Source organism: Protopterus annectens, chromosome 15.part0 (genome assembly GCF_019279795.1).
Source record: "Protopterus annectens isolate FY-2018-M chromosome 15.part0, PAN1.0, whole genome shotgun sequence".
NCBI classification, from domain to species: Eukaryota; Metazoa; Chordata; order Ceratodontiformes; family Protopteridae; genus Protopterus; species Protopterus annectens.
Window position 1 is genome coordinate 273,431,969 of NC_056749.1, and position 27,319 is coordinate 273,459,287.

Consider the following 27,319-nt stretch of genomic DNA (forward strand, 5'->3'; position numbering starts at 1 on the left):
TCTAATTCTGGATCTTTCTTTCCTAAACTTGTCACTTTCCTAAACAATGTCACTTCACAACATGTTCCTACTACTTCCTCACTCAAGTTTCCTGATAACACTAGATGTAAAACATGCTTATCATCACATCCTTGTTCATTTAGACATCAGAAGTTTCTTAAGGTTTTGCGTGTCTGGATCACATTATCAGTTCTTTGCTCTACCCTTTGGACTATCCACTGCTTGAAGACTGTTCACAAAGTGTCTAGCTTCAGTTATATCTGACTGCAGGCTACAAGGTGTCCACATTTGTCCACATTTAGACAACTTGCTTAACTTTGTTGAGTCTTTTTCAAAGTGTCTGGAATTTCTCACTTGGGTGAGAACTGTCTTATACTAGCTGAGATTCCAAGAGAAAATTCAAAAATCAGTTTTGACTCCTTCATGCAGCATTGTGTTCCTGGAGTGTAAGCTAGACATCTCAGTTTAAAGAGCTTTTCCATTTCTGAAGCTTTCCACTAAGACTTTGGTCACTGTGAGGTAATACCTCAGAATTTTGGGTATTATGGCATCTATCATTCTCATGATATGCCTGGCAAGACTACATGAGAAAGATAAGTGGCATCTGAAGTCTCTTTGGTCCAAGCACCAGCATCCTTTGTCTTTTCAAATCCCAGTGCTGGGGTTTGTCAGAAGAGAAATTAGTTGGTGGAGACAGGAAATATGCTTAAATCCAGGTGTCCCCTTCTCCCTCCCTGCTCCAAAGCAGTCAGTCACCACCAATGCTTCAGACTTTGCTTGGGGACAGTTTCTGGAGGAATACAAATGCAAGGTGTGTGTGACACCAAGGGTAGACACAAGCACATAAAGGTAAAAGAGATGTTTGCCCTGATCAAGGCACTTAACTCTCTGAAATGTCTTTGGACCACAGGTCGTCTTCAAGTTGTAACAGACAATACCATACTCGTGTGGTACATTGGCAAGCAAGGAGGAGCCAGGTTGTACCCCCTTTGCAGGCTAACTGTTAGCTTGGGATATAGCTTCACAGTGCAATCTCACTCTGCAGGCATCCTACATTTCATCAGAACAAAATTTTGTGACAGACAAGATAAGGTCAGACCCTCATGAATGAAAACTAGATTCAGGGAGTCTTCCAGGATTTGATCCATCTGTGGGGAGTTCAAGTAAATTTATTTGCCTTCTTCCTGAACAACCAGCTGGCAAGATTTTGCTCCACGACTCTATGCAAAAAAGCCTGGAAGACAGGTTTTCTTTTTATTATTTTTCACCATTTCCACTGGTAGCCAGGGTACGTCTGGAGATTCAGAAGGAATTCCCCAAGATCATTTGTGACTCCTTTCTGGCCTGGGCAGCAATGGTTCTCCTTTCTTTTGGGAATGGCCAAGGCAATTACTGGAAGCCTCCTAACAGACTGTATCTACTCACAAAATCTAAGGTGTTTTGTACACCCTGACCCCAATCAACATCAATTGACTGCCTATATGGTAGTATCTTAACTCCCTTTAGGCAGCTGTTTACGGAGAACTTTGCAATAGGTACTAATAGAGGCAAGAAAGCCTGACACTTGAAAATCATATGTTAGCAAATGGAAAAGGTTTTCTAGGGTGTGCCAGTAACATTACCAGCACCGATTTAGGGCTAGTTATTTTCTGATTTTACATTTGTGAGAGCTGCTGTCCTATGGCCTTTCTCACTCCTCCATTAAGGTTCATTTATTGACCAATTCAGTGTGTCTGCCCATGGATCCTCCTCTTTCAAGACATTCTCATGTCAAAATTTTTTAAAAGTAGTTTTGCATGAGTTCTCTAAGAAAATCATTGGCCTCTCCTTGTTTTTTTTAAGTTTGTGTTAGAGATGCTAGCACTTGCTCCATTTGAACTAGCTAACCTAGCTGAATTGGGATTCTTAACATGGAAATCAATTTTAGTAATTGCTCTGATTTCTGCGAGAAGGATTTCTAAGTTGCAAGTTCCTATGGACTGTCATCCATATCTCAATTTCCACAGGGACAGGGTTTCTTTGAGAATTAATCAGTTTGTGCCTTAAGTGGTATTCGAGTTTGCATTAAACCAAGCTATCCATCTCTCTGTTTTCTTTCCTGAACTGAAAAATGAGGGAGAAAGAAATCTCCATACCTTGGATGTCCATAGACAACTTGGGTACTATCATGACAGAACTAAATCTTTCAGATCTTGGGATTAGTTTCTCATTTCTTGTGAGGTAGGAAGAAGGGACAACCTGTGTCAAAGCAGACTATTTCCAAATGGTTGTCTTATGCTATTAACTTTTGTTATACTCACCACAACAAAACTATATTTCAGGCAGGGTCATGGCCCACTCTACCTGGGCCTTGGCTTCATCTATGGCTTTTTGAAAAGGGTTGAATTCTAGAAGTATTTTAGGAGCAGCAACTCGGTCCATTTTCTAGGGGCTCCTAAACTCTTCTCCTGCTGCCTCACAAATGTAGTAAGCTAGGGTAATCTACCCATTTAGCTAAGGCTACAGCAACAGTGATCAGTATGATGAACATAGTACTGTTGTGTAAGCAAACATACCGTAATAGAAGAGATTAGAATGATCACTGCTGCAGTAGTTGCTTCCTCCCTACATCCGTCTTGTTTTTTGGTGTTGGTTATGCCTGGGTGTGGTTATTTTTTGGTGTTCTTAGTGCTGTCTTTTCAGGGCTTCAGCCTCCCTATTTCATTTGGCAGGAAAGCTCTGACGGCTTGGTACCCAAATTTGTCGTCGGCTCAGCTTAAGCTGACTGAGAGTATGGAACTTGCTCTGAAGCTTTGGAAGCTGGCCATCTGTTATATCCTTGGCAGGGTGTAACCCATATAGCTAAGGCTGCTGCAGCGGTGATCCTTCAAACATGTACTGTTATGGTAAGTTTGCTTCCACAACTGTATTTTAAATAATTTTTCTATAAATTAGTATTTTGTTTCTATTTATCATTAGTTGAAATGAGATGATAGGTGTTTCTTTAGCTCAGATTTGGTAGTCCTTTTACAATTAGAACTAATCAAAACCTGGCATCATTCAAAACTTTACAGCAGTACATCTCTTCATCCTGACACTGTGCAAGCCTCCATCTTTTAAATCCTGACTACCTCTACCTCATGAGTACACTCTGATGACTTTATCTCTCAACTACCATAATGTTCTTCTTTATCTATCCCAAGTCAGTACTGAACTTTATAATGACTTGAGAAAACCTAATATCTTTTGGCAGAAGTTTTACATAATAGCCTTTGTACCTGTTTTTTGTCTCCCTCTATAACCTAAGATCTGAAGGAGTTTACTTCATTTGATCTTCAACCCGTGGGTACCGGATCCTTATCTGATCCGAGCCGGCAACTTCACAAGCATCTGCTCTGAGCTAAAAGCTCCTCCCCTTACCCATAATGCACCACCACTACCTTCCAACCCCTGGATCTTGTTTGCTGTGGCTATCCAATGCATCGTGATTCTTGAGCTCCAATTTGAGTAGGTCTTTTCAAAGTGATTAGTGTTTTTTGTGTGTGTGCTTGATAGTATAGCATGTTCATTGTGTTTCACTGTTGCAGTCCTAACAAATGGACTATCCGACTCCCGGTGGCCCTCAGTCGACAGGAATACCAAAGGTAAGTAAAAATGATGTTGGTTGCCATCGGTTGTAAAGGACGTCAGGGCATTTGATACAAAAGTAGGCAGCCGGCGTCACTTCCTCAGTCTTCCTTTTTGCAGAGCCCAAAGCAGAAACTTTTCATGCACGAGTGCCGGTTGGCAGTTTACCTTTGTTGGTTTTCCGACTACAGGAGTTGAAGTCTACTACAGCTAAGTACCCCATTGGGGATCCTCTTTTTTCTTGCCTTAACGAATGTCAGAAAAAGTTAATAATTGCTTTACCTATGGAAAGCTGATTCCCCATAGAGATGTTCATTCCTATTGCATCATTTGTTTAGGCCTTGACCACGACGTTCCCAATCGTGATCTCTGTGCCTCCTTTATTCCGCATACTATCCGTCGGGCTAAGATTTTGGCTAGGCATTTTGAAGTTTGGCCTAAGTTCATTGGTATGGCGTCCACCAGTCTTCAGGCTTCGGATGTTCCGAAGAAACATAAGGATAAGTACAGCGACAGGCCTCAGAAAGCTAAGTCCTCGGATGAGGTTAAGTTGGTCGTCAGTCCTGCGGTAGCCAGTGAGATGCCTTTTCAGTCTGCTGCTGTACAACCACAGGCCTTGACTGAGTCCGAGTCCCTTAGGCCTTCAGCGTCCGTTTTGCCTTCCGACCTGTTGCTGCTGGAGCCGGAGCCGCAAAACTGACTCCGGTGTCCGAGGCCTCCATTTTGCATTCTGACAGCAAACTTCTTTCTTCAACCTCTGCTGCAACCTTGGCAGTTGCCAGGCCTCCTGAATCCTTCAGGCTTGCAGGTAAATCTTCCATTCGTAAGCCTGTGAAAAGGCAGGCTCCGGCTCCAGCTTCTTCTCGTTCCCCCCAATCCCAAATGGTTAAAATGGCGACTGATTTGCTGACTCTTATTAAGGGTTCTCCGCTTCCTCCTTCTAAAAGGAGTTAGGGATGTTTCTCCTGAGGTTAGGTCCTGCTCAGGTTCTGATTCTTCCAGCATTTCTACTGATGAAGAGGAATTTTCTCAGGCTTTTTCTCCTTTTGAGTATTCAGATGCAGAGAAGTCCATCCCTTCGGCTTCTCCTCCGGACGATTTCTCTTTTGGTGATACTTTAAATACCCTCAGAGAACATTTTAAATGGGAAAGTCAGGATTATCCTCAATCCAAGAAACGGATTAGGGAGTTTCTGGATTTACCTCAGCATACCTCCACCCTACATAAATTTTACTGAATGCCCCCATTGACTATTCTACATTGCTTGCGCTTACTTCTACTCTCCTAAAATAGACTCAGCAGTCTTTCTCTGACTAATGAATTTCTTCCTTAACACTACAAACTGTAAATACTGTATATATCAGTACCACCAATGTAAACAAAAAAAAAATGTTCCTATTCTTATATCATATTGTATTGAATTGATATTCCGGTAATGGGTGTTCTGTATTATCTATTAGCTGTGTTGTTTGATTTACATCTTATGCATCTGTATTTCTGAATGTATGAATTATATTCTTGTATTTTACTTTAACATAATGTAACCTTCATTGTATTTGTATTGCTTACGGAGCTTTTCTCCCCGGGCCTCCACTGAAAACAGGCACTTTTAGGCCCAGTGGACTTCCCTGGTAATCAAACTGAAATAAATAAATAAGCTCTTGCTATTCCCCCTGAATTGGAAGTTGTTGATGATTTTTTTTGGAAAATTCCTTGTCTCCAAATTCAGTTCCTCGTGCTCCCAGGAAACCTGACAGGTACTACAGAGTCCCTGATTCTCATCTTTTTCTTTTCAGGAATCTGTTGGTGGATCCAGAGGTTATTTCTCATGGCCCTAAAGGAGTTAAGGCCACTGTTACCAGGAATCCTGTTCCATCTGACAGGGAGTCTAGGAACCTAGATAGGTGGGGCAAGAAGGTTTATACCTCCACCACTCTAGCTATTAGGGCTACCAATTGTCTATTTCATATGCTGATGTACCAGCAGCACACCTTGGAGGATATTAAGTCCAGGATAGCAAGTGTACCTCTTTTGGTAGAGAGTAAAGACATGCAGGATTTACTGAATTCCACCAGTCTGGTTAATAAACATTCTTTGCATTGTGGTTTTGACATCCTTGAGGCCTCCAGCAGGGCTACGGCTACTGGATCTGTTATTAGAAGGGCATGCTTGGCTCAGAGAACAGCATCTTCCAGAACCTGTCAGAGATAAGCTTTTTGATGTACCTTTGCATAAAGACAGTCTTCTTGGCAGCAAAACAGAGGAGGTACTAAAGAAGATGGAGGATAAGGCCAAGTCCATGCAAACTGTTTAGGATTTTTTGCAAGTTCAACCCCCTCGCTTTAGCAGAAATTACCCTTCCAAGAGTTGGACCTTTCTTGATACCAGCAGACAGAACCGTTCCAGGACTAGAGGTTACAAATCTTCTAGGGGCCAGGGGGCTACCCCTCAAAGGTCTAGGCATTGGCAGGCTTCCACTTCTAAAGGGGGAAGCTTCAAGCCTGCATATTAATCAAAACACTCTCAATGACCTTTTACAACTTCTGCCTGTTCCTGCTTGCCGGGAGAGTCCTTTAGGGGGAAGGTTGTCCCTTTATGCAAATGTTTGGGCCACTATCACAGATGACAAATGGGTGTTCAGAACTGTTTCCCTAGGGCACAAGTTTTTTTTCCACACCTTTCCAGCTTCCAAGGGATTCCCAGACATTCCTCCAAACCAAAGGGCAGAAGTAGAAAAACAAATGTTGTCTCTGTCTCACCTTGGAGCAATACAATCAGTCCCTGCTCAGCAGGTAGGCCAGGGCTTTTATTCCAGGCTTTTACTAGTTCCAAAAAAAAGGCACCTGGTGCTTTATCCTGGATCTTTCCATTCTGAACTCTTTTCTAGTAATTCCAAAGTTCAAAATGCTCACTCTGCATCAGTTGCTACCGCTGCTAGAAAAGGATTCCTGGCTGGTAACCTTGGATCTCAGAGGCTTATCTGCACATTCCTGTCAGAGAAAGTTGCAGGCAATACCTTTGTTTCAGAGTGGGCGAGCAACATTACCAATTCTCTGCGCTGCCCTTTGGCTTATCTACTGCTCCCAGAGTCTTCACAAAGTGCCTGGCCCCAGTCATTGCTTTTTGCAGGCAGAGGAAAATTCAGATTTACCCATACTTGGATGACTGTCTGATTCAAGCAAGTTCTCAGGAACAGATATTAAAGGATCTGGAATTCGTAAAGACTCTTCTCTCTTCCCTGGGTTACACTCTCAATGTGGAAAAATCGAAAATGGTACCATCCAAGGAGATAACATTCCTGGGAGCGAGTCTGAACACAGCCGCCCAGATACATCTCACCTAGGAGAAGCAGACAACTCTTTCAGTTTACTTCAAGGACTTGGCAAGCCTGTCCCAGCTCCCTACAAGGAAATACCTGCAAGCTCTGGGATTCATGGCATCTTGTATTCTCATGATTCCATATGCAAGACTGCATATGAGGAAATTGCAATGGTACCTCAAGAACATTTGGTGTCAACACTCAGAGGACCTGGATGTGATGATTCCTCTGCTTTCATCTCTGCAGATGGAGTTTCTGTGGTGGGCAACAGCCTGCCTACAAAACAAAGGCATGCCTTTTTGGACACCTCTTGCCACTCAAGTTCTGACTACAGACTCATCAGACTATGCCTGGATGGCAGATGCATACAGGGTCGTTGGAAAGCCCAGCAGATGCACCTGCACATAAATCTAAAAGAGTTGATTGCAGTTCAGCAGGCCTTACTGGCTTTCAAGCATCTTCTTTCTCCAGGGACCCTGCTTGTCAGGACAGACAACACTATGGTCAAGTGGTACATCATCAAGCAGGGAGGGACTCGCTCTTACCCCCTGGGAAGGCAAAGCATGAATCTTTGGTCCATGGCAGCATCCCTGGACCTGCATCTTCTAGCTCAATTTCTTCCAGGAAGGCTCAATGTTTTGGCAGACCAGTTGAGCAGGCAAACCCTAGATCCTCACGAGTGGCAGCTGAACAGAGCAGTCTTTTACAGCATCATTCAACGTTGGGGCACTCCTCAGGTGGAGCTTTTCTCATCCCCAGACAACCATCTGCTACCTCTCCTTTGCACCAGACAGCAGCACAGCAGAGCCTGGAAAGTGGATGCTCTGTCCTTCCCTTGGACATTGCTATCAGTGTACGCCTTCCCCCCTCTTCCTTTTCTTCCCAGAGTATTAGTGAAAATCAGGGACAAATGTCCAAGGACTATTCTCATAGCTCTGGACTGGCCCAGACAGCATAGGTATCTGCTGCTTTGCAGTCTTCCCCATCTTCCTCTTTGGCATCTTCCTCTGAAGCCAGATCTTTTGGTTCAGGAAAGGGGAAACTTTCTACATCCTCATCTTTAGTCTCTCCATTTGGCAGCATGGCTCATTGCATGACTCCTTCCCTTTTTTCCTCCCTGTCCCAACAGGTGGTTGACATGCTGAGGGAGGCCAGGAGGCCTAGCACTAGGAAATCCTATGCTGGCAAATGGGAAAGGTTCTCTCAATGGATGCAGGCTAGAAGGGAGTCTGCTTCTCAAACTACCCTTCCTCTGTTCCTGGAATACCTGGCTGATTTGCTTCAGGGTGGTCTTTCTTTTTCTTCTATCAAGATCCATGCTTCAGCCATCTCTATTCATTGTTCTCTTGAACAGCCCATTTTCTCTCATCCCCTGATGAAAATGTTTCTCAGAGGTGCTTGCAATCTAAAACCTCCCAGAAGAGCACCTTCTCCAGCCTGGGATCTTAATTTTGTTCTGGAGAAACTCACTCTTCCTCCTTTTGAGCCAGGTGCCTCTACAGATTTAAAGTTTCTCTCTTGGAAGACCACCTTCCTCTTGGCTATACCTTCAGCAAGGAGGGTTTTGGAGCTGCAAGCTTTGATGGCTGTGGCCTTTACTTATTTTCCATGCAGATAGTCTCTCTGAGGACTAATCCCTCCTTTATGTCTAAGGTGGTTTCCAGCCTAACTTTTAATCAGTCCATACACCTTCCTACCTTCTTTCCTAATCCTCGCAATAGAGATGAATGGATCCTACAGTCTCTTGATGTGCACGGACAGCTCAGGTTTTACCTGGACAGGACTTAAGGACCTTTGGAAATCAGCACAGTTATTGATTAGTTTTGCCCCTGGAGCCCAGGGCAAGGCTATTTCTAAGCAGACCATTTCTAAATGGATTGCACATTGCATTACTTTTTGTTATTCCTTTCATGGCAAAGCTCTGCCCCAAGGGGTTTCGACCCACTCTACTAGAGCGGCTTCCACTTCTGCAGCCTTTCTAAGGGGTGTCCCTACTAAAGACATTTTGGAGGCTGCCACATGATCTTCTGTTCACACTTTCACAAAGCATTATAATTTGCCTCTGTTTTCCAGAGCCAGGTCAGGGTGCGATGTTGCAGGGCATTATTTCCAACCCTTGATGCGGTTGTTTTTTCCCTCCTTTTTTTCTCTGGGCTTTGGTAATCAACCCATTTGTTAGGACTGCAGCAGTGAAACATGATGAACATAGTACAGCTGTGTACACTTACCATAAATATAGATGTTCGAGTGTATTCATTGTTGCAGTCATGGTTTCCCTCCCCCTTTTTGTGGTCCTCTCCTGTTCTCTTTTCCTGAGGTACAGGCTTAATTTGTTATTTGTCAAATTGGTTTTTGATTTAAGCCTTATTTTCTGGGGGCTCCTGACTGTTATGGCAAGAAAGACTGAGGTAGTGACGTCAACTGCCTTCTTTTGTATCAGACGCCCTGACATCCTTTACAACAGATGGCAACTGACGTCATTTTTACTTACCTTTGGTATTCTGGCTGACTGAGGGCTACCGGGAGCCAGACAACCCATTTGTTAGGACTGCAACAGTGAATACACTTGAACATCTACATTTATGGTAAGTGTACACAACTGTACTTTTCCTCTCTTCCTCCCCTTTGCTGGTGCGTCGAGCTTAGGGTTTGTTTCTTAGTTTTTAGGTAGTTTGTAGTAGTCTTCCCCTCCCCCCTTAGCCTTCTGTGTGCTTGTCTGAGTGTGTGCTGAGTGGAGTGTTTCTTGAAAGTTTGTTCTTGTTGTTTAGTAAGATATGTCTGATCTCCCTAAACAAGTTTTCAAAAAATGCACTGAGTATGGGCACAAATTGTCACCTGCTGATGGCCACACACTGTGTGCTTTGTTTGGGTGAGGCCCATTTAGCCACCAACTGCTCTATTTGCATGGGTTTTAACCCGTGTGCCCTTAAGGATCAGAGGGCCAAATTAGTTATGAAGGGCCTGCTCCTTTCTACGGAGACAGCCTCCTCCTCTGCTTCAGTCGCAGCTGTTACTGTGACTGCCTCTCCTTCTACTGTTGTCCTTTCTTCTCCCCCCCTTCCCAGGCTGGGACTCATCCTCCTGCCTCTAAGCCTGTGAAAGTGGAGTGTAGAAAAGGCAGAGAGAAGGAGAGAGAGCACAGACCTGAGAAGAGAAAGAGGTCCCCAGACCTTCCGGCTCTGACCGGACCTCCTACCAAAATTCAGCCTAGGCACCATGACTCCCCTCGCCTCCGATCTCTTAGATTTTCTCCGGAGCCAGAGGAGCCCAGACCACCCTCTAGAACCTCTGTCCTTTGACCTGTCGAGATTGGAGTCTGTGGCTTTGTCGCGGTCCACCTGCAGTCTCTCTGAAGTTGACATGGATAAAATGATGTGGAGATTTATTTGCACACAAATTCAGATGGGAGTTTTGCCGGCCCCTTCTCCCTCTGGAGGGGGGAGCTCACTTCCCTTCTTTACACCTATATCTCCTTCTCTGATCCAACCCTCGGTTTTGGAGGACATGAATCCGAGAATGCCTCTAGTCAGGGGGTTGGCGCAGACGGTACCTGTCTCCTCGACGCCAGCAGCTGCCTGGACCTTGTTGGATCTGACTAGTTTGGACCCGAGTGGCTCTCGGAGCCAGAGACTGGGTATCGGATCCGAGAGGGTGAAGCTGTTTCCATCAGCTCTGACCTTGTCGGGTCACTGCCCCTTCCTTGGAGCACCGTCTACTTCTGGCCCGTCTCCAATTCCTGCATCGGATGCGGGGAGAGCAGTTCCTTTAATGGTGTCCCAAGAAGCTCACTCTTCCACGGCATTCGACGTTGCGGAAAAGGTTCTCTCCAATGGATCGAGCCCCCTAACTATATCTTTGGACTCCACCTGCTTTGTGTGTGAATCCCATCATTTTACCACAGGGCAGCCCATGCTCAAGGAGCCCGAGGCGGTTCCCCCTGGGGAACAACAAGTGGTTTGCGAGTTCCCTCTGGAAAGCCCCACTGGAGAGGTTCCTCACAAGCATACGTGCAAAAGGAGGCACTTGGACTCCTCCCCGGTATTCCTCACCGAGGACACTAATTTGGACGATGGGGAAGGTTCCCCCAGATAACCTCCCGATGATGTCTCCTTCAGAGACATCATGGAAATCTTGCGCCAGTGGGGAGGTTGGTCTGCCCCAAAACCTTCCTCGGATGAATGCGTGTTCCTGGAGGCTTTTGGCACGGGCCCGTCTACTTCCTGGGTGTCCCCTCCCACGGATCCTTTAGTGAACTTGGTCACCTCGTGGGCTTGGAAGGAGCCTGACACTGTGGAACCAATCCCTAAATGCCAGGACAAAATATTGAGCCCCCCTGCAGACAGACCAGCTTGGAAAAAAGGGTCCCCTGTAGACGCTATGGTGGTAGCAGCCACCACCAAAAAGGAACTAGCCCAGAAGAGTTCCTTGGGCCATCCTCCTGACCGTGAGTCTAGGATGATGGATCACCTAGGGAAGTGGTTTTATGCATCAGCGACCTTTTCTATCGGGGCGCTGAACTATCTGGCCCACTAGAGAGCGACCTGGTTAAGGAACTGGCTGAGTCTCCCCCAAAGTCCATGTCGCAGGAGGACAGGGCTATGTTCTCCGCGAGGATGGCTACCTTGACAGCAGTTTCAAACACGTCTATGCGACTTCTCTTACACACGACCAAAGTAGCGGCTAGGGCAACTGGGTCCAGCGTGTCCATGAGGCATAACGCCTGGCTCAGATTGTCAGTTCACGGAACCCTTCAAGGTGTCTTTTTCGAATGCCCTGTATGACGGCTCTTCTCTCTTTGGTAAGACCATATGAGACAGCTTGGTCCAGAGTGAGAAAGATGGGAAGACACTGTCTTCCATCGGAATCCGTTCTCGAACCCTCAAAGATCCTTTTTCCGGAATCAGCGAGGGCAAAAGATGATGTAGTTCCAGAATTCTCAGTATTCATGGGACACACAGGGCTTTTCTATCCTTGAGGCAGAGGGGGCAGGATAGATGCCGGCCCAGAGGCAGAGGGTGTCCGAGGAATTTTGAGTCTCTAGAACCGTTCTTGGACAGGCCCGGGCAGCAACCCTGAGGGGTTGACTGACTGCTCTGCTCTGGAGGCAGTCGGGTCACCTGTTGCACCTGGCTGCATGGGAGCCCGTGTCATCAGACTATTGGGTGCTTCAGATAATTTCCAGAGGCTATTCAATCCCATTTGTGGTTCCTCCTACACGTTACAAACACCTCCCAGATGTACCACCCACGCAAAGGGAGGCAGCAGCACTAGAGATTTCCAAGCTGCTAAAGAAATGAGCCATCAAACCTATCCCCCCAGATCAGTCTGGATCGGGCATCCACTCCAGGTTTTTTTTTTGGTGCCAAAAAAGACAAGGGACTTGAGGTCCATTCTGGACCTGTCTACTCTGAAACTGTCAGTTGCCAAAGAGAAGTTCCGGGTGGTCACTTTACAGTCCATCTTGCCGTACCTGCAAGAGAGCGACTGGATATGCTCGTTCGACCTTCAGGATGCTTACTATCACATAAAAATGCACAGAAGCACCAGGAGGTTTCTCCGCTTCCAGCTAGGAGCTAATCATGATCAGTTATGAGCCCTACACTTTGGTCTCACTACAGCCCCCAGGGTGTTCACCAAAGTGATGGCAGTAGTAGTGGCTCACCTGAGGCTTCAGGGGATTCAGGTCTAACCTTACCTGGAAGATTGGCTCCTTACTGCTCCCACAAAACAACAGTGGGCACAGAAACACTAGACTTTAATGAAGCTTTCGGGCTCTCAACCCTTCATCGGCATAATACATTATGCATTTTGCACCATTTAAATAGAGGAACAATTAAAATCACATGATCAAACCAGCCAATAAAGTAAATTAAAAACATTAAAAGGAAAGTACTTAAAATTCTCACTAGAATATATATATAAATATATATATATATATATATATATATATATATACGGGTATGTGGGTGTCTAAAACATATTTAAAACTATTATAACTCAAATATAATAAATATTATCAATTACTAATTTGTCTCTTGACCAATACAGGTTTTATACTGATAGTGTTATTTAATCCAGGTAAAGTATCGGCCTGTAGTCTTATTATCCATTCTAATTCTCACAATTCTAAGAGGTTATTAACATCACCCCCCCCCTCACACCCACTTGTACTACATCTATACATCTAAATTTAAAAATGTGTGTATTAAACTCATGTATATGCTTATATAAAGCATTAGTTTGTATTTGTCTATTTATCTCAGATCTATGCTCAATTATACGATCTTTAAGCCTACGTATAGTCTTCCCTACATAAAATGCCTGACATTGCATACAGGTAGCAAGGTAAACAAGTTTCATGGTGTTACAGTTGGCATTAGTGTAAAAGTGAAATTTCTTGTATGATACAGGGTGTTTAAACATACTATCTGCTTCCAGAATATCAGCACAACAGGTACAGTTATGACATTTATAAGTCCCTATCTTACTATGTATGGCATTGTGTTGTATGTCAAAGTCCTTATAGCATAGCATATTTTTCAGGGACTGATTATTCCTGTATGCAAAGCTGGGTTTAGACCCTACTAAGGCACTTAATTCAGGCATAGCCATCAAAATTGGCCAATTTTTTTGTATTATTCTAGCTATTTGATTAGAGTAACCTGAATATGTACTTATGTATCTTAAAACCTTCTCTTTCTTTTTAAAAGATGTGGGTAAACTATAGCTAACATCTACCTTATCATCTAAGAATATCAGTTTATAGTCAGTATTTCTACCCTCTGTTATCATTTCAATATTCTTATCTATAATATTTTCCAAATATCCACTTCTCAAAAATTCAGCTTTCATTAATACTACCTCGTTCGAATATACCTGTTCCTCTGTTGTCAATCTACTTACTCTGATAAGCTGTGACTTCATTATACTTTTAAAAACATGCGGGGGGTGCATACTAGTATTATCCAAGTATCTTATTGTGTGCACATCTTTTTTATGTACCATAGTTTGTATTGTATTATTCTTTTTATATAGTTTTACATCCAAAAATATAATCTCATCTGGTGAAAAGCACATTTTAAATTTAAAAAAATCAGTTGTATTGTTAATATATGTTGTAAACAAGTGAAGCTCATCTATCGTACCATCCCATGTAAAGAAGCAATCATCTACAAATCTAGCATAACTTTTCACATGTACATTCATTGCATGTTTATTACTTAGAATATATTCCTTTTCCCAATGAAAAAGTACTAGATTCGCAAAAGTATTTGCCACAGAAGTACCCATGGCAACTCCTGTTAGTTGTTTATATGGGGTACCATCAAAGATGAATATATTATTAGTTAATACTAAATGAAGAAGAGAGCATATATTCTCCACATCATGAGGTTGTTTAGTTGTGTTAGATAATAATAGCCTTCTGATTGCCTCTACACCATAGTCAATGGGAATAACCGTAAATAAAGATTCTATATCTAAAGTTACAAAAATATAATCATAAGACACATTTGTATACCATAATTTAAGCTTTTTCAAAAAATGTGAGCTAACTTTTACTATGCTTCCACATTTAGGTAATAATTCAGATAATACAATCTGTAAATATTTAGATATAGTCTCAGTTATCCATCCTTTGCCTGAGACAATAGGTCTCAGAGGTGGTTCTTCCAAAGACTTATGTATCTTTGGAATCCCATATATTTGTGGAATCTTAGGGCATGGAGTGGAGAAATAATTAAATATATCAATTGAGATGTCATTATTTAACTGCATATCATAGATAGCCATATTCACTTGTGTTATACAATTTTTCACATCAAGAAATGTCACCTTTTTAAAAGTGCAGGTATCAGATAAAAAAGCAGTAAACTTATTCATATAATAGGTTCTGTCCATTAAAACTACTGCCCCACCTTTGTCAGCTTGTTTTATAATTATATCCTTTTCTTTCTTTAAATATTTAAGGGCCTGATATTCTTTAAAGGAGAGGTTATAATTCTTTTCAATTGTACCCCGTTTGGAAAACAGGGATCTCAGTTCAAGTTCAACGATATTTAAAAATGCTAGAATAACTGGAGATAGCTGAGGAATGAATAGGCTAGATTTTGTACAGACACTATTACTTTCAGCAGAATTCTTAAATATTAATTTTAACATCAAGCTTCTAGCAAAAAGTTTTAAGTCTATAATAGCCCTTACCACATTGTCCATAGCAAAGGGAATGAATTTCAAACCTTTGCTTAGTACTGTAAACTGTTCGTTTGAGAGAATAGTTTGTGTTAAATTTAAAGTACCTTGTCTTATTATTAGCTTCTCATTTATCTGCGTGGCGTTTTGTTGCTTTTCTTTGGACTGCTGCACTTCCTCTTCGCCCCTTGGATATGAGGTGAATCTCCTGCAATGGTTGTCGAGTTGCTTTCCGTGTGCATATTTTTCACAGGAACCCTTTCTGGTTGTTGTAATCGAAAGGGTAAAAAAGCTGAAATATCTGTCTGTCTTTTTTCTTTTGGTTCTTGGAGATGCTCTGATGTTATAGGTGTTTTCGGTATATCCAGGATCACGTTTTCAGTTGTCGAGGTTAATAAAACCTCCACGTTGGTTTCCACTGGTCGCCGGCAAATTTCTTTTCCATTAGCTTTCTCAGCTCCATGTTGGTAAGGCGTTACTTGCGTAGCGCTTGGCGTACGTCCTCGTTGATTGGTCGAATCCTCATTTGATGTACCCGGTAAAGCAAACTCATCCAAACGATCTAACAATTTAGTTGCATCCATAGGATGTACAATACGTTGAGATTGTTGCTTATATTTAGCGGGTTTAGCCAGATATTTGAAATCTATTCTCGGCCAGGAGAATATATGCCCGTTTTTGTAGTCTTCAATATCTCGTTGTAATTTGCGTTTCTTTTTTATCTCCAGCCTGGTGTCTAGTAGCTGCATTCTTTCTATAAACACTTGATAAATATCGTGTGAAGCATCATTTTTAAGCAGTAATAAAACATCTTTATCACATTGTTCTATCTCCTGCATTAAGGTTTTTTCAGTGACTTCAAAGTAATTATTCATGAGTTTCTTGTAGCTTGCACTCAATTCTAAGTTAAGCTGCTGCCACTTAACTAAAAGTTCCTCATAAGTACTACCATATGAGGGCATTTTGAGTACACGCAGTCCTCTAGGCACTATGCCTAGTTCAAGATAAGCTAAGAAGCTAAGCCTCTGCCATTGCAGCTGCTTATAGCTACTAACCTTCTTTTCCAGTATATTAATTAAGGTGGTTAAATTTGTTGTATCTTCAGCTATCAAAGATTTTTGAGAATTATTATTAGATAACTGATCCTGTAGTAGCGGATTGTTCACTTTTGTAAGAAGTCTCTTAATAGACAAGGCCATTATCAGAAAATTAAGATAAGAAACTGAAGAACAGAACGGCTGGTTTGATTTCCTCTTGCAGCGTTATCTGTAGCACTTAGTAGAAAAAGTAGTTGAACTGAACACGTAGATAGGACAGAATCTCACAAAACAACAGTGGGCACAGAAACACTAGACTTTAATGAAGCTTTCGGGCTCTCAACCCTTCATCGGCATAATACATTATGCATTTTGCACCATTTAAATAGAGGAACAATTAAAATCACATGATCAAACCAGCCAATAAAGTAAATTAAAAACATTAAAACAACCTCGTGATGTGGAGAATATATGCTCTCTTCTTCATTTAGTATTAACTAATAATATATTCATCTTTGATGATACCCCATATAAACAACTAACAGGAGTTGCCATGGGTACTTCTGTGGCAAATACTTTTGCGAATCTAGTACTTTTTCATTGGGAAAAGGAATTTATTCTAAGTAATAAACATGCAATGAATGTACATGTGAAAAGTTATGCTAGATTTGTAGATGATTGCTTCTTTACATGGGATGGTACGATAGATGAGCTTCACTTGTTTACAACATATATTAACAATACAACTGATTTTTTTAAATTTAAAATGTGCTTTTCACCAGATGAGATTATATTTTTGGATGTAAAACTATATAAAAAGAATAATACAATACAAACTATGGTACATAAAAAAGATGTGCACACAATAAGATACTTGGATAATACTAGTATGCACCCCCCGCATGTTTTTAAAAGTATAATGAAGTCACAGCTTATCAGAGTAAGTAGATTGACAACAGAGGAACAGGTATATTCGAACGAGGTAGTATTAATGAAAGCTGAATTTTTGAGAAGTGGATATTTGGAAAATATTATAGATAAGAATATTGAAATGATAACAGAGGGTAGAAATACTGACTATAAACCGATATTCTTAGATGATAAGGTAGATGTTAGCTATAGTTTACCCACATCTCTTAAAAAGAAAGAGAAGGTTTTAAGATACATAACTACGTATTCAGGTTACTCTAATCAAATAGCTAGAATAATACAAAAAAATTGGCCAATTTTGATGGCTATGCCTGAATTAAGTGCCTTAGTAGGGTCTAAACCCAGCTTTGCATACAGGAATAATCAGTCCCTGAAAAATATGCTATGCTATAAGGACTTTGACATACAACACAATGCCATACATAGTAAGATAGGGACTTATAAATGTCATAACTGTACCTGTTGTGCTGATATTCTGGAAGCAGATAGTATGTTTAAACACCCTGTATCATACAAGAAATTTCACTTTTACACTAATGCCAACTGTAACACCATGAAACTTGTTTACCTTGCTACCTGTATGCAATGTCAGGCATTTTATGTAGGGAAGACTATACGTAGGCTTAAAGATCGTATAATTGAGCAAAGATCTGAGATAAATAGACAAATACAAACTAATGCTTTATATAAGCATATACATGAGTTTAATACACACATTTTTAAATTTAGATGTATAGATGTAGTACAAGTGGGTGTGAGGGGGGGTGATGTTAATAACCTCTTAGAATTGAGAGAATTAGAATGGATAATAAGACTACAGGCCGATACTTTACCTGGATTAAATAACACTATCAGTATAAAACCTGTATTGGTCAAGAGACAAATGAGTAATTTATAATATTTATTATATTTGAGTTATAATAGTTTTAAATATGTTTTAGACACCCACATACCCATATATATATATATATATATATATATATATATATATATTTATATATATATTCTAGTGAGAATTTTAAGTACTTCCCTTTAATGTTTTTAATTTACTTTATTGGCTGGTTTGATCATGTGATTTTAATTGTTCCTCTATTTAAATGGTGCAAAATGCATAATGTATTATGCCGATGAAGGGTTGAGAGCCCGAAAGCTTCATTAAAGTCTAGTGTTTCTGTGCCCACTGTTGTTTTGTGAGATTCTGTCCTATCTACGTGTTCAGTTCAACTACTTTTTCTACTAAGTGCTACAGATAACGCTGCAAGAGGAAATCAAACCAGCCGTTCTGTTCTTCAGTTTCTTATCTTAATTTTCTGATAATGGCCTTGTCTATTAAGAGACTTCTTACAAAAGTGAACAATCCGCTACTACAGGATCAGTTATCTAATAATAATTCTCAAAAATCTTTGATAGCTGAAGATACAACAAATTTAACCACCTTAATTAATATACTGGAAAAGAAGGTTAGTAGCTATAAGCAGCTGCAATGGCAGAGGCTTAGCTTCTTAGCTTATCTTGAACTAGGCATAGTGCCTAGAGGACTGCGTGTACTCAAAATGCCCTCATATGGTAATACTGATGAGGAACTTTTAGTTAAGTGGCAGCAGCTTAACTTAGAATTGAGTGCAAGCTACATGAAACTCATGAATAATTACTATGAAGACACTGAAAAAACCTTAATGCAGGAGATAGAACAATGTGATAAAGATGTTTTATTACTGCTTAAAAATGATGCTTCACACGATATTTATCAAGCGTTTATAGAAAGAATGCAGCTACTAGACACCAGGCTGGAGATAAAAAAGAAACGCAAATTACAACGAGATATTGAAGACTACAAAAACGGGCATATATTCTCCTGGCCGAGAATAGATTTCAAATATCTGGCTAAACCCGCTAAATATAAGCAACAATCTCAATGTATTGTACATCCTATGGATGCAACTAAATTGTTAGATCGTTTGGATGAGTTTGCTTTACCGGGTACATCAAATGAGGATTCGACCAATCAACGAGGACGTACGCCAAGCGCTACGCAAGTAACGCCTTACCAACATGGAGCTGAGAAAGCTAATGGAAAAGAAATTTGCCGGCGACCAGTGGAAACCAACTTGGAGGTTTTTTTAACCTCGACAACTGAAAATGTGATCCTGGATATACCGAAAACACCTATAACATCAGAGCATCTCCAAGAACCAAAAGAAAAAAGACAGACAGATATTTCAGCTTTTTTACCCTTTCGATTACAACAACCAGAAAGGGTTCCTGTGAAAAATATGCACACGGAAAGCAACTCGACAACCATTGCAGGAGATTCACCTCATATCCAAGGGGCGAAGAGGAAGTGCAGCAGTCCAAAGAAAAGCAACAAAACGCCACGCAGATAAATGAGAAGCTAATAATAAGACAAGGTTCTTTAAATTTAACACAAACTATTCTCTCAAACGAGCAGTTTACAGTACTAAGCAAAGGTTTGAAATTCATTCCCTTTGCTATGGACAATGTGGTCAGGGCTATTATAGACTTAAAACTTTTTGCTAGAAGCTTGATGTTAAAATTAATATTTAAGAATTCTGCTGAAAGTAATAGTGTCTGTACAAAATCTAGCCTATTCATTCCTCAGCTATCTCCAGTTATTCTAGCATTTTTAAATATCGTTGAACTTGAACTGAGATCCCTGTTTTCCAAACGGAGTACAATTGAAAAGAATTATAACCTCTCCTTTAAAGAATATCAGGCCCTTAAATATTTAAAGAAAGAAAAGGATATAATTATAAAACAAGCTGACAAAGGTGGGGCAGTAGTTTTAATGGACAGAACCTATTATATGAATAAGTTTACTGCTTTTTTATCTGATACCTGCACTTTTAAAAAGGTGACATTTCTTGATACCTGCACTTTTAAAAAGGTGACATTTCTTGATGTGAAAAATTGTAAAACACAAGTGAATATGGCTATCTATGATATGCAGTTAAATAATGACATCTCAATTGATATATTTAATTATTTCTCCACTCCATGCCCTAAGATTCCACAAATATATGGGATTCCAAAGATACATAAGTCTTTGGAAGAACCACCTCTGAGACCTATTGTCTCAGGCAAAGGATGGATAACTGAGACTATATCTAAATATTTACAGATTGTATTATCTGAATTATTACCTAAATGTGGAAGCATAGTAAAAGATAGCTCACATTTTTTGAAAAAGCTTAAATTATGGTATACAAATGTGTCTTATGATTATATTTTTGTAACTTTAGATATAGAATCTTTATTTACAGTTATTCCCATTGACTATGGTGTAGAGGCAATCAGAAGGCTATTATTATCAAACACAACTAAACAACATCGTGATGTGGAGAATATATGCTCTCGTCTTCATTTAGTATTAACTAATAATATATTCATCTTTGATGGTACCCCATATAAACAACTAACAGGAGTTGCCATGGGTACTTCTGTGGCAAATACTTTTGCGAATCTAGTACTTTTTCATTGGGAAAAGGAATATATTCTAAGTAATAACCATGCAATGAATGTACATGTGAAAAGTTATGCTAGATTTGTAGATGATTGCTTCTTTACATGGGATGGTACGATAGATGAGCTTCACTTGTTTACAACATATATTAACAATACAACTGATTTTTTTAAATTTAAAATGTGCTTTTCACCAGATGAGATTATATTTTTGGATGTAAAACTATATAAAAAGAATAATACAATACAAACTATGGTACATAAAAAAGATGTGCACACAATAAGATACTTGGATAATACTAGTATGCACCCCCTGCATGTTTTTAAAAGTATAATGAAGTCACAGCTTATCAGAGTAAGTAGATTGACAACAGAGGAACAGGTATATTCGAACGAGGTAGTATTAATGAAAGCTGAATTTTTGAGAAGTGGATATTTGGAAAATATTATAGATAAGAATATTGAAATGATAACAGAGGGTAGAAATACTGACTATAAACCGATATTCTTAGATGATAAGGTAGATGTTAGCTGTAGTTTACCCACATCTTTTAAAAAGAAAGAGAATGTTTTAAGATACATAACTACGTATTCAGGTTACTCTAATCAAATAGCTAGAATAATACAAAAAAATTGGCCAATTTTGATGGCTATGCCTGAATTAAGTGCCTTAGTAGGGTCTAAACCCAGCTTTGCATACAGGAATAATCAGTCCCTGAAAAATATGCTATGCTATAAGGACTTTGACATACAACACAATGCCATACATAGTAAGATAGGGACTTATAAATGTCATAACTGTACCTGTTGTGCTGATATTCTGGAAGCAGATAGTATGTTTAAACACCCTGTATCATACAAGAAATTTCACTTTTACACTAATGCCAACTGTAACACCATGAAACTTGTTTACCTTGCTACCTGTATGCAATGTCAGGCATTTTATGTAGGGAAGACTATACGTAGGCTTAAAGATCGTATAATTGAGCATAGATCTGAGATAAATAGACAAATACAAACTAATGCTTTATATAAGCATATACATGAGTTTAATACACACATTTTTAAATTTAGATGTATAGATGTAGTACAAGTGGGTGTGAGGGGGGGTGATGTTAATAACCTCTTAGAATTGAGAGAATTAGAATGGATAATAAGACTACAGGCCGATACTTTACCTGGATTAAATAACACTATCAGTATAAAACACCTGTATTGGTCAAGAGACAAATGAGTAATTTATAATATTTATTATATTTGAGTTATAATAGTTTTAAATATGTTTTAGACACCCACATACCCATATATATATATATATATATATATATATATATATATATATATATATATATATATATATATATATATATATTTATATATATATTCTAGTGAGAATTTTAAGTACTTTCCTTCTAATGTTTTTAATTTACTTTATTGGCTGGTTTGATCATGTGATTTTAATTGTTCCTCTATTTAAATGGTGCAAAATGCATAATGTATTATGCCGATGAAGGGTTGAGAGCCCGAAAGCTTCATTAAAGTCTAGTGTTTCTGTGCCCACTGTTGTTTTGTGAGATTCTGTCCTATCTACGTGTTCAGTTTCCTTACTGCTCCCACCAAGTGTCTACTTTGTTGGACCAGAGATTATTTCCTAAAGCTTGCACACTGTCTAGGGATTACAATCAGCACAGCCAAATCTCTTCTGAATCCTGTCCAGGTGATAGAATATATAGGATCACGGATAGACACGCTACAGACAAAAGTTTTCCTGACCTCTGAGAGAGTTTGAAATTAAGGATGCAAGTCACCTTTATTTACCGATGTCACCTTCCCTCAGCAGAGTCTGTCTTAAGGACCCTAGGTTCTATGGCAGCGATGATAACACTCCTACCATGTGCTCGATTGCATATGCGAGTACCACAGTGAACTCTAGCAGTGCAATGGTTCTTGTTGGATCTTCCATTGTCACACCCAATACACCTCAGCCGAGTCTGCAGGTCGTCCCTTCTTTGGTGGATGCAGTCTTTGGAAATCTTGGAGGGATGACCTTTTGTTCCAGCACCTGCCCAAGCCACAGTGACCACGGATGCCTCCCAACTAGGGTGGGGAGGTGTTGTTCGAGAAGGACAGTCCAAGGCATGTGGTCCCCGATCGAGACCAGTTTGCATATAAACGTTCTAGAGATGAGGGTGGTCCTTTTAGTGTTGCAGGCCCTTCATGCCTTTCTACCTCTGGGAATCATTGCAATCCAGTCAGGCAACATGTTAGTGGTCTGGTATATCAACACACAGGGAGGGACCAGATCTTACCCCCTTTGTCACAAGGCCATGAGAGTTTGGGAATGGCCAATCTCCACCGGTCATTTTCTGGTGGCAACGCATATTCTGGGACAGTCCAACATTCTAGTGGACAAACTAAGCCGGAATATTCTGGTGCCTTACGAGTGGTCTCTGAATCCTTCAGTAGCTGAGCAGATCTTTATAGAGTGGGGTCGGCCTTGCTGCGATCTCTTCGCATCTCCTTCCAACGCAAAGTGCAGCGAGTTCTGTGCTCTGAATCCCCCGTCTGGGGAGTCCCCTAGAGATGCTCTAGTCCATGCTTGGCCTCCCGGTCTTCTTTATGCTTATCCTCCTGTACCCCTTATTCTGAAGTTTCTACAAAAGTTTGTCGACTAGGGAGCAAAGTGATCCTCAGTGCCCCGTTTTGACCTCGCGAGGTATGATTTCCCTTCCTTTGGTCTCATCTTGTAGCTCCTCCTTGGGTCTTGGATCCCATTCAGGAGCTCATTTCACACCCCTCAAGGGTCCTTCATCCGAATCTGGGCAGTCTGAAGCTCACAGCTTGGCTGCTCCAGTTCCCTTAATTGCTAGGACTCCCGGATTGCCTTCTTCGGTCAGGTCTATTCTGGTGGCAGCTCTTAAGTCATCCACCAGGAAGATTTATCACAGCAAATGGAAGCGTATTTCCTTTTGGGCTTCTCAGAGGAGTTTAGATCCGTTTACGGTTCCTGTTCCGGCTATTCTTGATATTTTGGCAAATATTTTTCAACAAAGGGCTAACTCGTCTACGGTCAAGGTTCAAGTAGCCGCCATTTCTCATTTTCACGTGAGTGAGAATTCTGCTTCTTTAGCCTCTTCCAGATCGTGCAAAGCTTTTATTAAAGGTACCTTTCTCTTACGTCCTCCAGTAAAAGATCCCATTCCCCCGTGGGACCTTACTATGGTACATCAAGCATTGGTTGCTCCTCCATTTGAACCTGCAGCAACCATAGATCTTAAGTTTTTATCTTGGAAGACAGCCTTTCTAGTGGTTATCACCTCTGCTAGGAGGGTTTCAGAACTTCAGACGTTTTGTCAAGGTTCCATGCATGATTTTCCACAAGGACAGGGTTTCTCTTCGCACCAATCCTTCTTTTCTCCAAAAAGTAGCATCGGAGGTTAACATCAATCAAACTATCAATTTACCTGTTTTCTTTCCAAATTTTACAAACAAAATGGAATACAAGTTGCATTTGTTGGATGTTCATAGACAGTTACCGTTCTGTTTGCACAGGACTAAAACCTTTCGTAAATCTGACCAGTTGTTTGTGTCCTTTTTTAAACCTTTTTTTGGGTAAACCTATCTCTAAGGTGGCCATTGCTAGGTGGATCTCCTTATGTATCCTTCAGATCTACAAGGATAAAGGTTTGTCTCTTCCGGGTCAGGTTAAAGCTCACTCAACTAGATTCATGGCTACTTCTGCGGCCTTTTGTTCGAGAGTATCATTAGATGACATTTGTTCTACAGCTGCTTGGTCCTCATCTCATACCTTTATTTCTAACTGTAAATTGGATTTGATTTCTCGAAGGAGAGCATCCTTTGGTTCCACGATGCTCTGGATTATCCTTCCATGAGGGCCACCCATGTATTTAGTAGCTGGGGACTCTGTCCCACACGTTGAAGATCAAATGAAGTAAACTACTTCAGATAAAAAAGTTATGTACTCACCATAACGTTACATCTGAGTAGTTCTTCTTCATTTGTCTTCAACCATCCCTCCCTCCTTCCTCTTCCAGCCTTACCATATGGACAGCATTTATTGCTGGTTTTAGGTGTGTAAGGTGTTTTTGGGATTGGGCTGTTCAGTGTAAGGTGCAGCAAACTCGATCTGAGGGTTGGAAGGTAGTGGTGGTGTATTATGGGTAAGGGGAGGAGCTTGGAGCTCAAAGCAGATGCTTGTGAAGTTGCTGGCTCAGATCCAATACGAATCCGGTACCCACAGGTTAAAGACAAATGAAGTAGAATACATAACTTCTTTTTTTGTATTATTGTAACTGTTGACAAATATAACTTTACGTTTATTTTAACTAATTTGTCAAATATTCATCTGTTTTGTGGACATTGTGTTAACTGTTATACACTTGTCTATGTTTGTGTTTCTTTGTGGAGCTTTTCTCCCTGGGCCTCCACTGAAAATGAGCTGTTACTGACCCAGTGGACTGTCCAGGTAAACAAATGCCAATAAATACATAAATAATCCCTAAGCCATAGATACAAAGCAAGTATTGCTTAACTGCAGCTCTCTAAATCATGACTGCTTCCATTTTCAGTACAGTATTGTAGCTGTCATATAATGTAGTACAGTAACAGCCTATTTTACAAAGCTGTAGATTTGCAAAATATGACTGTTAAGTCTTTTGCCTTAAAAAATGAGCACTCAACAGTACAACTGAATGCTTGGCATCTGAAATTAAGAATACTTTATTTTTCCTTCTGATTTTTTTGCAGGGAATTTAAAGAATGTGGTTTAATAGCTGAGTGAAGATTAGATTTCCACAACAAAGACACTTTTCTTATTCTAATGAAGACAGCGTGTGTTTGTGGAAATTATGGCTTCAGGGGAGAAACCTGGGAAGAATTACTATGGGAATTTCAAAACAGCACAAGTTCAACTAGACGTGTGTGGTGAAACCATGCCACTAACCGATTAAATTACCATATCCAGCTGTTGCGTATACTCCACTTGTGTTTTAAAATGCCTTTATTCTAAGAATTATAAAAGAGAAAAACAACTTGTCAAGACCTGCCTGCAAACTGAAGAAACACTGCATACTCCTGAACAAAGATTTGTATAAACATTAATGTGCAGTTTTAATTATAAGTTTATATCCCATGTACTTTTTTCTGATTTTCTATGAAAGCATGTATGTTTGTATCAGTGTTATTTAAAAATAGCCTAAATGTTTTGATAGACATGATACCTTGCCTTTATCTTTGTGTATGTACTCTGCTGGTTTCACGCTGTTGGTTATTTAGTTAGGGTCATCATTCTCTTAAGTTTTCCATAGGGCACATGTCTCTACATGCTACTTCAGGCTAAGGCTGGAAGGTCTTCATAGCACAGAACTGTGGATACAGTGATATGACAGTAACTCATTTGATTTTTTTGTATAGTGTTGTTACAACGAAATGTGAGTAGGACTCTGTAAATAAGCTAGGTTGAGTGTAGTGTCCAATCCTAGCAGAGGTTTCATGTTTTTGCACATCTTTGTAATGCATTTTTACAGTGTGAGATTCAGTTTCATTTAACAGGAGCAACTATTCATTGCCAGGTTTCTTAGGCAAGAATCTTCATCAGCATTTATTCCCCTGCAACCTGTCCATCAGCTAGCAAAGGGGAGAAATGGGTTCTTGCTAGTGTCTTGCTATGTTTGTAGTAGCTGTAGTATTTTTTTAATCTACCTTTCTGAATGTTTTCCAGCCAGTAATAACTTGGCAAGTCACAGATGTTATTAGTTGAGATTGTCATCTGTCCTACACACATGCCTTAACCTCATTAAATTGGATAGACCATTACCTATATCTCATTGAGGTGATTTTTTTTTCTACTGTATGCATTGGATACTTGCTGCATATTTCTCATTTTCTATCCCAAGCTTGGCACTTTTCTGACATCTGCTGTTCTCGTTCTTGGCGATGTTTGTGTCCACTGAAGGTGCAGCATGTGTTGTCATACTTTAGGGTAGGGGGATGCACCAGCCAGTATCCATTCAGCTCCTTCCTGCTTCTTACATCATTCAGCGACCAGTCCAAATTTGTGTCATTGAGAAGTTCTCAGGTTTGATGCCTGTAATTCTGAAGCCTTCATGATGATCCTGTGGTTGAAAGATCACAAAGCACAACCTACTTTGGTGGTCTTCCTACTGTCAGGAAATGGAGTTTAACGTTAAATGTTTTTTTTAATTCCAGCTTTTGAACCGAGCCATTCTCAGAAGAAAGGGAGAAAAGCTTAAGACCTATTTCATCTTTCTCAAAATGGTAGCCATGGAGTATGTATAGTGGACAGAATGGCAGCAGTGTCCTTCATGTAATCTTGAAGGTAATGCTGAAATAGCACGAGAGGACTGGTTCATAGGTAGGTACTAGGCTATCAGGCCAAGGGCCTAAGTAAGCCTAGCCAACAAGGTTTCCTGGCTTACGCCACCCAAGAAAGTTAATTTCCTGTGCCCCTGTCGAGCAGAGCCACAGAAGTGATCCCAGGGGTGTATTTCCTATTTCCCATCCACTCGTCAAGATTTTTCTTGAAGAGTGCTAATGAGGAACTTTGCTTGACATAGATAGGTGGCTTGTTCCAGAGTATAGGAAGTCTCTGGGACAGGAATCTATCCCTCCAGCATGTCCTATGTATTGTGGTGACAAGGTTTAGGTCCTTAGAGCGTGTAGCTCGAAGGGAATGGGATTTCTTAAGGTGTAGCATGTCCACCAGCTCTGGGTTTAA

General features: G+C 40.5%; 1 protein-coding gene across 1 annotated transcript in view; it reads left to right on the top strand.

Annotated features, from left to right (window-relative positions):
- The window catches only part of HDAC8 (histone deacetylase 8), a gene marked incomplete in the record, with an annotated part of 1,681,410 nt that extends 1,655,007 nt beyond the window's left edge, over positions 1 to 26,403 (top strand). The window contains 1 exon segment of the mRNA XM_044057032.1: positions 25,330 to 26,403. Within this exon segment, the coding sequence (XP_043912967.1) occupies positions 25,330 to 25,352 (23 nt within the window).
- Positions 26,404 to 27,319: the final 916 nt, after the last annotated feature.